This window comes from Diabrotica virgifera, chromosome 5 (genome assembly GCF_917563875.1).
Source record: "Diabrotica virgifera virgifera chromosome 5, PGI_DIABVI_V3a".
Classification (NCBI taxonomy): domain Eukaryota; kingdom Metazoa; phylum Arthropoda; class Insecta; order Coleoptera; family Chrysomelidae; genus Diabrotica; species Diabrotica virgifera.
Genome location: NC_065447.1, coordinates 242498807 through 242515063, shown reverse-complemented (window position 1 = coordinate 242515063; position 16257 = coordinate 242498807). Strand labels below are relative to the sequence as shown.

The window sequence follows — 16257 nt, the reverse complement described above, 5'->3', positions numbered from 1 at the left end:
CTGTTATTCACGTATAACTCAAAAACTATAAGCTTTTGCAAAAAAGTTATAATTACCAAAATTACAGACAATAAAAAATTGAATACAATTCCTATTTAAAGAACTACACTAATGTTAATTCAAAGTGAGTTATGGGAAATTGAAGGTATATTTTTTTCGATGAGTCCGCAGATCTATGTATTCAAGCTTAAATAACGGGAAATGAAAATATCTCGAAAACTAATAAATTTGGGCATAGGGAATGTTATATAAAAATTAAAGTACGTTAATGTTAGTTTTCAATAATGATATAAAATACAGGGTGTTCCATTTAACATTACTGAGAAAATAATGTACTTGCGTTTTGACTCACCCTGTATTTGATATAAAGAAAATTAGCAATATTAATAATTCTTAAAACTTTTGACAATAAATAAAAAATATGGCATTAATAAACCATTGCTGTTGTGCTTATTTTTATTTATACAGGGAGTTGAACTTGTTACGATTTTCATATAAAAGTGGTTATAACTTTGTAAATACCCTGTATAACATTACAAACCTTTATATTTTTGTGATGCAGTTTATAAAATATACCTACTAAGCACTTGTCAAAGTACTTCGGAATACCTATCAAATGAGCTCCAGAAGAAGTCATCAAAATTAAGCAAGTTATGATGAAAATAAAAGACCGTTTCGAATTTTTTTGGAAAAAATGAAAAATAAAACATACGCCATTTCCACAAATATTAAAATGTATACAGGATGATTGATTAGTAGGGTAAAGCTCAATAGCTCCGCTATAGTAATAGATAGCAATAAAAGTTAATAACAAAAATTTTAGCCACCTTTGAGCTTCACATTACAAAATTAGTTAGAATGTTACAGGGTGTTCGATAACACAGTGGCAGACCAAACTTATGTTTTTTAAATGGAACACCCTATAATTTATTTTAAATTCGAAATCCTGTTAACTTCTCCATCACAAAAATATAAAGGTTTGTTATGTTATACAGGGTATTTACAAAGTTATAACCAATTTTATATGAAAATCGTAACAAGTTCAACTCCCTGTATAAATAAAAATAAGCAAAACAACAATGGTTTATTAATGCCATATTTTTTAACGTATTGTCAAAATTTTCAAGAATGGTCGATATTTCTAATTTTCTTTATATCAAATACAGGGTGAGTCAAAACGCAAGTACATTATTTTCTCAGTAGTTTTAAATGGAACACCCTGTATTTTATATCACTATTGAAAATTACCATTACCGTACTTTAATTTTTAGATAACATTCCCTATGTCTAAATTTATTAGTTTTCGAGATATTTTCATTTTTCAATGGACCAGTAGCGTGGCCACCCAAATCACCAGAATTTAATAAACTGGACTGATATTTTTGGGGTTACGTTAATAATGAAGTTTATAAAATGCGTCCAACAACAAGGGATGAGATGAAAAATAGAATACAAATTGTATTTTGATGTGTTAATTTACAAATCCTCCGTAGAGTAAGTAGCTCATTCAATGATCGTTTTTAGGCGTACATAAATGTGTTAGGAGATAATTTTGAACACCTTATGTAATTAAATATTAAAAATATTTTATTAAAAGTAGCTTCTAATTTTTTCAAACATGTTTTTTTGCAAAATGTATTACTGATAAATTTGTTTTGTTCTTTATTTGTTACATTGTTACATTTACATAAAAAGTAGTGTTTAATTGTCTTCACAAAATATTGTATTTTGTGTTTGTGTTTTTTTGTAAAATTTATTACTAATTTTCTTTGTTTATTTGTTGCATTTACATAAAAAGGTAGTTTTTAATTGTTTCAAAAATGTTGTTTTTTTGTTTGTTAAATGTATTACTAATAAATTATTTTTATTTCTTTATTTGCTACAGTGTTACATTGATTACCGGATTGATAATCGGTAATCTTCAATTGTCAATTCAGTCATGGGTTACTTAAAATTTAGATAAATTTAAACACCTAAAATAATTTGCTCTGAAAAATGAAAATATCTCGAAAACTAATAAATTTGGGTATAGGGAATGTTATATAAAAATTAAAGTACGTTAATGTTACTTTTCAATAATGATATAAAATATAGGGTGTTCTATTTAACATTACTGAGAAAATAATGTACTTGCGTTTTGACTCACCCTGTATTTGATGTAAAGAAAATTAGCAATATCAATAATTCTTAAAAACTCTGACAATAAATAAAAAAATATGGCATTGATAAACCATTGCTGTTGTGCTTATTTTTATACAGGGAGTTGAACTTGTTACGATTTTCATATAAAATTGGTTATAACTTTGTAAATATCCTGTATAACATAACAAACCTTTATATTTTTGTGATGGAGAAGTTAACAGGATTTTGAATTTAAAATAAAATATAGGGTGTTCCATTTAAAAAAACATAAGTTAGGTCTTCCACTGTGTTATCGAACACCCTGTAACATTCTAACTAATTTTGTAATGTGAAGCTCAAAGGTGGCCAAAATTTTTGTTATTAACTTTTATTGCTATCTATTACTATAGCGGAGCTATTGAGCTTTACCCTACTAATCAATCACCCTGTAGAACTCCTTACCTTACATGAATTTCTTTATATTAGCCTAAGTAATGATTTCAACAATTTTGGCCAGTTTAGAATGCATATTTTTGAAAAAACTATATAATTTTAAAAAATCAGAATTTTTCAAATTATCATTTTTATTTTCTTTTAATAATAACTCCAAAAATACAAAAATATAAGAAAAAAATAACATAACCAAACTTTAGTTTTTTCTGTATCAAATACTATTTGAATTTCACCTCCTTTACTATTTCTACCCGTGTTGAGCTGGCCCCCCCCCCCCACTTGCAAAAATCAAAAAACAAATAGCCCTGATTTATGAGCTATTTATGAGCTCTCATATTCCGCAAACTAAAAATTTTGAGCTCGTTCCACTGAGCAGGAATTTGATACCTCAGTGGGGGGGGGGCTGTGAGTCAGCCCCCCCCCCACTACTTAAAAATAGGAATATTGAATCGGTGTTTGCGGCAGAATTACGAGCTATTTATGAGCTCTTGAAATTATATAGTTTCGATTTTTGAGCTCATCCCCTTCACCCCCAAACAACCCTTTAATTGATTTAACTTAAGAGAAAAATGCTGAGAAAACTTAAAATATATCGTATTGCGGATATAATTTCTATAGCTTATATACTCTAAGAATAAACTATTAAATCACGTGCATTTCGATTATTGAGCTACAACCCCTTCGCAAGAAAACCACCCTATCTTTCCGGCTTAAGAGAAAGTTGTACTTAAAATGCATTAAACTATTATTTGCGACTACATATCATTGAATAATTTATAAGCTTCCAAATTACGCGCATTTAGATCAGTAAATTGCAATTTATTGTGTATAGTGCAGTCACTAAAGGTAAAAATCAACGATTATCTTCAATTTCGGTGAACCTTCATCGATTTTCACGAAAATTGGTCAGTGGTTAGAGGATACGTCAAGAAACAAAGGTGACATGGTAACACATTGCGCCTTTACCCTGAGGGTGGATACCGCCCCTTCTCGTGGGTGAAAATTATTTTATTAAAAATAACTGCACAAATCAATAAAAGAACAAATTAAAAACAAAATTTATTATATAAAGTTAATAAAATAAGTCAATATTTTTAAGTTATTAAAAATCAAAGATTTTAATTATTCGTGAAAAAAAATGCATGTTATGAAGCGGTTTTTCTAAATCACCGAAAAACTGTAAGTTTTTACAAAAAAGATAATAGTAGTTTAATTCGTATAGCTTATATTCTAAGAATAAACTCTTAAATCACGCGCCTTTCGATTATAGAGCTACAACCCCTTCTCAAGAAAACCATCCCATATTCCCAGCTTAAGAAAGAGTTGTACTTAAAATAATTTAAATTAATTATTTGGCGACTACATCTCATTTAATAATTTATGAGCTTGCAAAATTACGCATCTCAATTATTGAATTGCCATTTTCTTTCTATAGTGCAGTCACTGAAGGTAAAAATCAACTATGACCTTCGATTTCGGTAAATCTTCATTCATTTTCACGATTAACAATAACAACTTGGGGTTTTAACCTGGGGTATATGTCACCCCTTCTCGGGGGTGAAAATTACTTTATTAAAAATAACCCCACAAATCGAGAGAGGGACAAATTGTAAGCAAAATTTGTTATAGAATGCGATTAAAATAAATGAATACTTTTTGATTTATTAAAGATCAAATATTTTAATTTTTGTGAAAGAAATTGCATGCTTTAAAGCGATTTTTCATAAATAACTCAAAAACTGTAAGTTTTTACAAAAAAGTGTTCATCACTAAAATTGAAGCTAATAAAAAATATAATAAATTGCTTACTTGAAAAACCCTTTAATGTTAATTTAAAGTAAGTTATTGGTAATTAAATGTATATTTTTTTCTGCGACTGTTCAAATCTAAGGATTCAAGCTTAAATAACGCGAAAGAGATGCATTTTATAACACTTAGGTACTAAATACTTGTCAAAGTACTTAGAAGTACCTATCAAAAATTAGCTCCAGAAAAAGTTGATAGCATCAAAATCCGCTCACCAATTTTCGTGAAAATTAATGGAGATTTACCGAAATCGAAGGTCATAGTTGATTTTTACCTTCAGTGACTGCATTATAGAAAGAAAATGGCAATTCAATAATTGAGATGCGTATATTTTGCGAGCTCATAAATTATTAAACGATATCTAGTCGCCAAATAATTTATTTAAATTATTTTAAGTACAACTCTCTCTTAAGCCGGGAATATGGGATGGTTTTCTTGCGAAGGGGTTGTAGTTTAATAATCAAAAGGCCGTGATTTAAGAGTTTATTCTTAGAATATAAGCTAAACGAATAAAACTACTATTAACTTTTTTGTAAAAACTTACAGTTTTTCAGTGATTTATGAAAAACCGCTTCAAAACATGCATTTTTTTCACGAATTAAAATTTTTGATCTTTATAACTTAAAAAGTATTGACTTAATTTAATAACTTTATATGATAAATTTTGCTTATAATTTGTTCTTTTATAGATTTGTGCAGTTATTTTTTATAAAATAATTTTCACCCCCTAGAAGGGGCGGTATCCACCCTCAGGGTAAAGGTGCAAGGTGGTACCATGTCCCCTTTGTTTCTTGAGGTATCCTCTAACCACTGACCAATTTTCGTAAAAATCGATGAAGGTTCACCGAAATTGAAGGTAATCGTTGATTTTTACTTTCAGTGACTGCACTATACAAAATAAATTGCAATTTACTGATATGAATGCGCGTAATTTGGAACCTTATAAATTATTCAATGATATGTAGTCGCCAAATAATTAATTTAATGCATTTCAAGTACAACTTTCTCTTAAGCCGGGAAGATAGGGTGGTTTTCTTGCGAAGGGGTTGTAGCTCAATAATCGAAATACACGTGATTTAATAGTTTATTCTTAGAGTATATACGCTATAGGAATTATATCCGCAATACGATATATTTTAAGTTTTCTCAGCATTTTTCTCTTAAGTTAAATCAATTAAAGGGTTGTTTGGGGGTGAAGGGGATGAGCTAAAAAATCGAAACTATATAATTTCAAGAGCTCATAATTAGCTCGTAATTCTGCCGCAAACACCGATTCAATATTCCTATTTTGAAGTAGTGGGTATCCTAAGGTATCAAATTCCTGCTCAGTGGAACGAGCTCAAAATTTTTAGTTTGCGGAATATGAGAGCTCATAAATAGCTCATAAATCAGGGCTATTTGTTTTTTGATTTTTGCAAGTGGGGGGGCCAGCTCAACATGGGTACTATTTCTGTAGGGTACAAAATAATCGAGATAGAAACGTTTAAAGCTTAAATTTTGCTGCGAGAACCATGTAACCGGGTCCATTTAACCTTTTATTTTAAAAAAAGTAAGGGGTTTAAAGATTAAATTCAACGTGATTTAAAAGCCCTTAGTTTTAGCTTTCAAATGGTTTTTAGGTAAATCTGATATCTCAAAATTATAGGAGTTATTAAAAAAAAACAATAACATTTTTTGGAAAAGATTTAAAAAAATAATTTTAAAAATTTTTTGGAGCATAAATTTTAATGCTATCAACTTGTTCGGGAGCTCATTTGATAGATATTTTTAAATACTTTGACAAATCTTTAATAAGTTTATGTTATAAAATGCATCATTTTCCCGTTATTTAAGCTGGAATACTTAGATTTGGGTAGTCGCCGAAAGAAATATATATTCAATTACCTATAACTCACTTTTAGTTAACACTAAAAGGTTTTTCTGGTAAGAAATTGATTTCATTTTTTATTAACTTCAATTTTGGTAATAATAACTTTTTTGTAAAAACTTATAGGTTTTGAGTTATTTATAAAAAATCGGTTAAAAACATCCATTTTTTTCACGAAAAATTGAAATATTTAATCTTTAATAACTCAAAAAGTTTTGATTTGTTTTAATAACTTTATATAACAAATATTGCTTAGTGTTAGTCCCTCTATCGAATTGTGGGGTTATTTTTAATAAAATAATTTTCACCCACCAGAAGGGGTGGCATCCACCCTCAGGGTAAAAGCGCAAGTTGGCACCAAGTCACCTTTGTTTCTTGAGATATTGTCTAACGACTCAAAAATTTTCATTCAAATCGATGAAGGTTCAACGAAATCAGAGGTAAATAGCTCATATCCACCTTCAGTGACTGCACTATATAGTCTCAGAACGGCAACACTATTGTTGTGTAAGCAAGTAGGTATAGTTCGTCCGATATAACTTTTCCCATGCGTTAAGATTAATTTTCAAACAAATTAAGTCAAAACATAAAGTGAAACGAACGTCGATGTGTATATACATTTTGTATACTGTATACTGTATACTATATACTACACACATCGGCGTACGTTTCACTTATGTTTTGAATTAATTTGTTTGAAAATGAATCGTGACGCTTGGGAAAAGTTACAGCCGACGAACAATACCTGTAGAACAATCATTTATGCCCGATTTCACCAACGATACCTAAATATTTAAGAATTACCTAAGTGGGTTTAGGTACTTCCTAACTCTAAAACGGATTTCCCCATACGATAAGAATTGCCTAAACCGCTTAAGCATTACCTTACGTTAGGATACGGATTTCGATCTCCCTAAACTTCAGGTATTACTTATCGTTGACAGTCGGGTTATATTTTTACAATTTTGACTAATGTACTTGTGACGTTTGTCAATAATTTGCTTCTTACCTTAATTTTTCTGTTATTCTGTAATATTAGGTATATTATTAGTTGTAATTTTGTATTTTCTTTTATATTATTAATATAATATGTGTTGTAAAATATAGAAAATCCTTTGGAGTTTTTTACAGGTCTGTTGACAAAATTATGTAGATATTCTTGTTCTCATGATCATTTTTCAGTGCGTCATTAATTATGACGTCATATACTGTATTGGGTGTGTCGAGACTTATTTCATGTAATTATTGACAAATCTGACAGATGCTAGAATCGTACTTAGCCATAGGTGAAAAGCTGGTGGAATTAAACTAATTAGTAATTTAGTATATTTGATTTTTCACAATATGTTAAGAGGATCGGTACGTCTTTTCGTCTGCAATGCTATTCAAATGGGGATTCATTTTTTTCGAATCCTGAGAAAACTAATAAGTATTTTTAAAAAATTTAAACGCAGAATGAAAGATTACGTTATTAGCGAGGGCCGAAAGTCCCTGAGAACTTCTATAATGTTTATTTTAATAAGTTACAGGGGTGAAAAACTAAGAGAAAATTTAGTGTTATTTTTAATTTCAAATATCTCAGTCAAAATAAACTTTTTATTAATTCTAAGGGACTTTCGGCCCTCGGTAATAATTTAGTCTTTCATTCTGCGTTTAGATTTTTCAAAAATATTTATTGGTTTTTTCAGGATTCGAAAAAAATAGACACAATGTCCGTGGTAATATTTTCCAAATCTATCTTTGTCATACAACGCACTTAGTCGAATAGAATATTGTCAGTCAGACACTGACAATCAGTGACAATTTTAAATAATTATTTGACATGAGTCGGGAATATTTTTAGTTGTTGATTAAATAATATTGATATAATAGTGTATTTAATAAATAATTGATTTAAGAGGTAAACTTTATAAAAAGTTATTTATTGTAAATTATTTATGAAAGATAGAAGCAGAGAATACATTAAGATATATTCTGTGATCCAAGTATTTTGTTGTTAAAGATGTTCAAAATTTTAAGCGTTCCACAGTAACAATATATTATTAAAAAATCACTTTAACACTTTTCCTCTTTTCTCGATTGAGTATTAGTTTTTGTTGTAGGTACATATAAATTATTACAATCACTGAATACATAGCTAGTGAAAAAATTATCACATTTATTAACTGAATTAATAATTTGCAATTATACAAAAAATAACAGTTATCCAAGAACATTCAAAAGCCATCTCTTTAAGCTAGTTATGACATTGTCAAGTAGAATGACATTCTAGTAATATGTACATATCCATACCAGTGTGAATTTTACTACACGTAATTTGCCATGTAAAGACAGAAAAGGTAGGGATAGCCGTAAAATATTTGCGAATTATGTACCCATAGCCTTAACATGTAGGTATTTTTTATAAAGGGGAATCAAATTAAAAAGTAAACAATACTGTTAATTAAATTTATAAATATGGAAACATTAAAAAATGACACAAAACTATCTATTAATTGTGTTTTTATCTCCTTCTCTAGGTGCTATCTCCGCTTCAAAAGTTGGCAGTCATCAGAGCGATCTTTATTTCTGAAACCGCGGCTCTAAATAATTCATTGTTATTACATCCAAACCAGTTCCTAAGGTTCTTCAGCCATGAGTTACGTCTCCTTACTATAGATCTTTTTCTTGCATAATGACCTGGAGTATTACATATACATCTCTTATCACATGTCCCATATATCTCAGTTTTCTTCTTATTTGTTAGTTCTTCTCGTTCCTTATGCGTAAGTCTCATTACCTCCACGTTGGCTATTCTATCTACTCATGAGATATTTAGCACTCTTCGGTAGATCTCAAATGTCTCTAGTCTCCTCACGCCAATGACTAACTTTTAACGAACTAAATTCTAAACCAAAACACAAAAAAATGCACAAAGACGTTGTGAAACACAAGGGAAGTCGAATTCGAAATTTCAAAATGACAGGTACACAAAATACTGACCTGAATAATAACCGTCACTTGACTCTTTGACACTTCTAAAAAATGGCCAAAATGAACGAAGTTTTCGTCAAATGTTCGTAAGTAATAAGTGTATTTGATTGGCTAGAAAAAACGCGCATTCTAAATATCAACGAATCAAACGTAGGTTAGGAATAGACATCTTATGTATATAACCATTGTAATGCTGCATTATTTTTGTGTTTAATCACGGAGCTACCGCTTTTTCCGTCTCATCTAACTTAATGCATTAGAGAGAAATCGAAAAACTCTGACGCACTGAAAAATGATCATGAGAACAAGAATACTACCTAACAAATTAGTGTTGTGTTTCAAAAACCCATTCATGATATAACTAAAAGTGTGTCATTAAAAAATTAATAATAAAAAGCAATTTTCAACATATATTATTTATTTTAATATTATTTCATTAATGACAATTCAACTAACTTCAATTTTTCGTCATATGTGAAATTTACAACTCTTTTCTTTTCCTCCATTTCACTGTACATATACAAATAACATACAAGACTATAATTTATTATATACGAACTTCGTGCATAAATAACTAACTACTAAATAAAATAACTATAACAGTACAAAACTCAATAAAACCGAATTGTCAAACAAACAATAATGACAAATAATCGAAAAAGTAAGGAAATGTCATCTTATTCTTCTTTTTATTTATCAAAAATTGTTCAAACGTACCCTAGGTAATACCTAGGAAAGCATTTCCTAGATAAGCAGTTCTTTTAGTTGTGAAATGCGATTATTCCTAAGTATTGACTTAAGAAGTTCTTATCGATAAGAATTACTTAATAAGGCAACTGTTTAGGTATCGTTGGTGAAATCGGGCATTAATCATGTAGGTTTTAAATCGATTTTTTACAAATACGTTTACTTTTGACAAATTTATAAATGATTTATCCCGTATTCTGCAGGAATCTAACTTGATTTTAATACAATCCAAAATCATTTCAACAGATTTAAATGCTGCGGGGCAAGTTGTCACAGTGACATCTTGCCCCGTGTAATTTGTGACAACTAGCCTCACATAACCTTACGTAATTGAATGTCATATAAAAAATATATTTTGCTGAGAACGTTAAAAGAAAAAGAGCTGTTAACCACAATAAAAACAGCCAAAATCGAATACCTTGGTCACATCATGAGCAACAGCGAAAGATATGGACTGCTGCAACTAATCTTGCAAGAAGAAGTAGAAGGAAAGCGAGGACCACGAAGGCGAATGATTTCCTGGCTGAAGAATCTACGTACGTGGTTCAACACAACAACCACAAATATTTTAAGAGAAGCAGTGTGCAAAGTACAGATTGCCATGATGGCCGCCAACATCGAAAATGGATAGGCACTACAAGAAGAAAAAGAATAGATGCTGAATTCAATATGTTGCTATTAATCTAAGAGCTGGGAGCGGATTTTGTGCGTGATAAGTAATATAGAAAAACTATACGTGGATATGTTGAATTAGTTGTGTACATGACTTTCACCAACGGCCGGAAACCAGAGTGGGGGCCGAGGGTAGTTATAAGGGGTAAAAGTCGCGGTTTTTATTATTTTTTTTATGACGCTCATGATCGAGATAGTGCACCAAAATTTGGGAATAAGTAGGTTATGACGTACCTAAGTAAAATCTCTAGGATCATGGTCTGCTTATTCCCAAATTTTGGTCCACTATCTCAATCACGAACGTCGCAAAAAACCCTTTATATTTTTTATATTCACCCCTACCCCCACACGTTTGTCGGCTACGCAGCGTTCCGCCCCTAGAGATTTTACTTAGTTACGTCATGACCTACTTATTCCCAGATTTTGGTGCACTTGCTCGATCATGAGCGTCATAAAAAATAATAAAAACCGCGACTTTGACCCCTTATAACTACCCTCGGCCCCCACTCTGGTTTCCGGCCGTTGCGTTAGTAAAAGTCATGTACACAACTAATCCAACATATCTCCGTATAGTTTTTCCATATTACTTATCACGCACAAAATCCGCTTCTATCTCTCCGACTATATCAGAAACCATTAATATGCTTTATTTGAAAACTATAAATTTAGCTGATTTTTAAAATGAAAGAATTAAATGTTGTTTTTTGTTTTGTAGATGTTTTCATAATAGATAAGAGTTCTTGATATTTTTCGTAACTCATTCTCAGATAAATTTAGTCTTGGTGATCGATTAAATTAGAACTAAATTAAATTTTGATTAAAATTAAATTTTATTTAACTAACTGAATATTTTTCAGGTCCTAACTTGAATGTTGAATTTACTCAAGGCATGAAGTTTAAGTTTTCGATTAATGAAAGTTGTATATTCTATGCTGAACAGACATTTGACTACGAATCGAATGAAAGATCATACAATTTCAGAATTTCAAAGTCCGTAAATGACGAGATAGATATTGCATTCAGTATCAAAAATATCGATGATGAACCTCCACAATTAGGAACGTTTAAATGCAACTTTAATGTAAGTACCACTTCTGTAAGATATATACATACGTTACACATTGTTATCATTTTCTTTGACTTTATTCATAGGCAAATACGCCAGGGAAATAAGGCAAAAATATACCATGTTCCCGACACTTGAGCAGCCAGGTTGCAAATAGGTTTTTTGGGTACTATACAGTGCTAGTCAAAAGTCCGTACCCCCCCTCGTATCTTTTGAACGGTTATACTTATAATAGTGAAATTTAGAGGGAGGAAATAAACGGATGTAGGCGTCTTAACTAGTCATGACAGGTGACGTAATAGTGACAGATGACGTTGCAGCGCCACCATGACAGATAATTTTAAATGGGACCTTATGGCAAGTGATACCTCGTTTGAAAGGTATTGAAAATACCTATTCAGTAATACTAATTTTGTTTGAGTTTAAGCTAATTTTGATGAATAAATGAAATAATATAAAATTGTAGTTTCGCATTTAATTAATAAAAATTCAAACCTCCGCCTATGATTACTTGTCAAAAGGGTTGACGTTGACGTAAAAACTATTAGAGAACTGGAAAACGTGAACTTTTTTAACAAAAAAACCATAGGCGGACATTTGAATTTTTATTAATTAAATGCGAAACTACAATTTTATATTTATTTCATTTATTTACCAAAATCAAAATCAATTTATATCCGAAAAAATTAGTATGGCTGAATAGGTATTTTGAATATCTTTCAAACGAGGTATTACTTGCCATAAGATCCCATTTAAAATTATCTGTCACAGTGGCGCTGTAAAGTCATCTGTCACTATTACGTCACCTGTCATGACTAGCTAAGAAGCCTACGTCCGTTTATTTCCTCCCTCCAAATTTCACGATTATAGGTATAACCGTTCAAAAGATACGAGGGGGGTACGGACTTTTGACTAGCACTGTATACCTAATATATTATAAATACAAAAATGCCCGTCACAGTTCGGACGAGAATTTTAGTTCTTAACAAATAAGTGTCAAAAATGGCAGTTTTTTCGTTTAAGTCGCCACAGGTAAAAATACGGTAATTAAATATCTTATTTATAGTATCTTTCTTTTAGTAGATGAGCAAATATTAAAAATGGCAGTTTTTGAATTTTGTTTTGATCATTTCTTCATTCGGAAATTTCAAAATAAAACTAAAATTTACAAAATAAAAAATTTGCTTTAACTTTTGTGAAAATGGCCTTAAGACTTTCATATTGCATGAAAAGTTGAGTCAAATAGTCCATATAATGCACAAAAAAGTTTAAACGATTCGTCAATTAGTTTAAATTTTATTCAATTTGTTTATTCCAAAGAGCTTTTTTTTGCAATATTATTGTTCAGAAAATAAGAATTATATAGCAGTTCTGTGGAAACCACGTGAAATAAGAATAGTTATATTTTCAACGAATTTAAAAAAAATCAATAAAAAGTCGTTTTTATCATTCTGAAAACATTTTACTAAAGTAGAGTCATTTTTGGCTTATAAACAATTTGAATAACTTTGTTAATATTGACTATATTTTTGACTAAAAACTACTTTTGGATTTAAAAAGCTGGTATTTTTACACGAATTTTCAAAAAAAACTTTTTGCCTAGGTGAATTACGGTCAAAGATAGCCACTTTCTTTATTTAATTCACAGCTACTTTGTTTATAACAACTAAGCAACCTAACTAGCGCCATTTTGAAGCTTAAGATATATAGTTTATTTGTAAAAGTTTGAATAAACTTTGAATTTCAACAAAGTGGTTAATAAAGCTTTAAAATTACGTAATAACGAAATCGATTCGTGGACGGTGGAGGGGAACTATTAAAATCCGTGCACTCAAAAAATGAAATTTATTCTTCAAACATATGCTGCGATTAATATCTCCGATTGATTGTATCTTGTTGATTGATTTTGATCATAATTTTTTCAATTTGTATTTACTCGTAGTCTTGTAGAGTACGTTATGTACACATATCCCCACCTAAAGTTACACAATGTTAGGGGGATCCCCTTATCACTCAGGGATATCAAAAATAGATTACGACCGATTCTAAGACCTACCGAATATTCATATACCGGGTGGTGAATCGGAAAACGGGCCATAGGAAACTCAATGTAAAATTCTAAACTGTTGAATTCCTGCTTCCCTAATTATGTTACATCAAAAGTCATGAGAAGTTATTTGTAGAGGATTGAAATCTGTATTAAAAACAGAAGTTACAATTGTTCTACGATTTAAACACATTCCAAAATTTTGAAAAATATAATGTATTTACCGCAGTAGGTATGTGTGGGTATGTTAGGCCACACGTTACTATTTAACTGACAGTGAGCACATTATTGACTGAAGAAAATATCTTTATTATTAATATTTTCTCCTTAACTAAGGGTATCTTATCAACTTTATTGTGTTTTAAACAAAAAATGATAAAATAATTAAAAAAATTGACAGTTCTAATTGTTAATATAATAAATTCATTGTCAACAAATGCAATCTTATACACATTATTGTATTGTGTGTGGCCTAGCTTTGGCGTATTACTCTGAAAATTGTATTATATTTTTACAAAATTTTGAATAATTATTGTTCATAGAACAATATTAACAGTTGTTTTCAATAGAGAATTCAATTCTCTACAAATAGTTTCTGATGACTTTTGATGTAAAATAATTAGGGAAGCAGGAATTTAACAGCTTAGAATTTTACATTGAGTTTCCTATGGCCCGCTTTCCAATTCACCACCCGGTATAATTTCATAAAAATTGGTCAAGCGGTCTCAGAAGAGTATGGCATTTAACACTGTGACAGGAGAATTTTATAGAAGTCAATATATAGATGGCTATTAAAAAATGGGGGTTGGTGATAGAAGAGTGAAAATTAAGGGTTGTATTGATTTTTCAATTCTACACGATAAAAAATTAAAGTAGACAATTTTGTCCAAAAAAAATTAAAAAAAATGTCAGGGGTGCTACCCCTCTTATAATTTATGGGTATGAAAAATAGATTAAAACCTACTCTCAGTCCTACAGGATATACGTGTAAAATTTCATAAAAATCGGTCTAGCCGTTTCGGAGGAGTATGGTAACTAACACTATTACAGGAGAATTTTATGTATATAGAAGTAACTGTGAATTAAATAATAAAAGTGGCTAACTTTGACCGCATTTAACCTAGACGAAAAGTTTTTTTTTGAAAATTCGTGTAAAAATACCAGCTTTTAAAATCCCAAAGTAGATTGACTCTACAGTCAATATTAACAAATCTGTTCAAATTGCTTTTAAGCCAAAAATGACTGTACTTAAGTAAAATGTTTTCGGAATGATAAAAATGACTGTTGATTGATTTTTTTAATTCTTTGAAAAGATAAGTGTTCTTTCATGTAGTTTTCACAGAATTGCTCTATCGTTATTAATTTCTGAGCAATAACATTGCAAAAAAGCTCTTTGGGATAAACAAATTGAATAAAATTTAAGCTAATTGACGAATCCTCTTGAAATTCTTTGTGCATGATATGTACTGGTTGTCTCAACTCTTCGTCCAATATCAAAGTCATAAGTTCATTTTCGCAAAAGTTATAGCAAATTTTTTATTTTCGAAATTTTGGTTTTATTTTGCAATTAGCGAAGCAACAAATGATCGGACCAAAATTCAAAAACTGCCATTTTGAACCTTTGCTCATCTACTAAAAGATGAATGTTCTAAATAAGCTATTTAATTACCTGTAACGATTTAAACAAAAAACCTGCCATTTTTGACACTTATTTGTTAATAACTAAAATTCTCGTCCGATCTGTGATGGGCATTTTTGTATTTATAATGTACAGTGGAACCTCGATAACTCGGATTAATCGGGACCACGACCGATCCGGGTTATCGAAAATCCGAGATAGCCGGAGAATATGGTAAAAATTAATAAAATACGGTATACTTACAGATAAACTCCGTTAGAATTGAAATAACATGAAATATTTTTGAAATTGAAATAACATGAAATATTTTTATAAATATGCACAGTACATATTACCTACTCATTACAATTCTAAAAAAAACCAAACCCAAACAATACAAGACACACAATACTAAAGACCATTGTTTATAAAATAATTTTTTAAATAGTCTTTCCTAAACAATGCTGACAGTTTGAAATAAAAAGGAATATATACTGCAGACAGCTGGCTGTTGTTTCTGCGGCGTGTACTATGAGTAATTTTTAATCTCGTGTTCAAATTACACACATAAGTACACGACACAGAGAGTCTAGACACATTATCTCTCAAATATTATATTACATACACTTTTATTGTTGAAAGGATTGTCTGATAATTAACTATTTTGATTGGAAATAAGCCACAATTAAATTGAAAAATACAAAATATTGAAAATCAAAATGTTTATCTGATGAAAATCGGTCCGGGTTAGCCGGACTTCCGGGTTATCGGGGGCCGACTTATCGGGGTTCCACTGTATTAGGTATATAGACCAGGGCGCATCTGTAAAAATATTAGTACATTTGGACGTTGAGAGGTGACTCAAATTTTTTTGCAGAAATTGCTTG

At 30.3% G+C, this 16257-nt stretch overlaps 1 protein-coding gene across 2 annotated transcripts in view; it reads left to right on the top strand.

The window, feature by feature from the left end:
• Nucleotides 1-16257, top strand: part of LOC114325122 (cadherin-23) — a 232050-nt gene that overhangs the window by 28963 nt on the left and 186830 nt on the right. For both annotated transcript variants that reach the window (XM_050650944.1, XM_050650945.1), the window contains exon 4: nt 11497-11720. In XM_050650944.1, coding sequence (XP_050506901.1) covers nt 11497-11720 — 224 coding nt within the window. The remainder of the gene's footprint in view (nt 1-11496; nt 11721-16257) is intronic.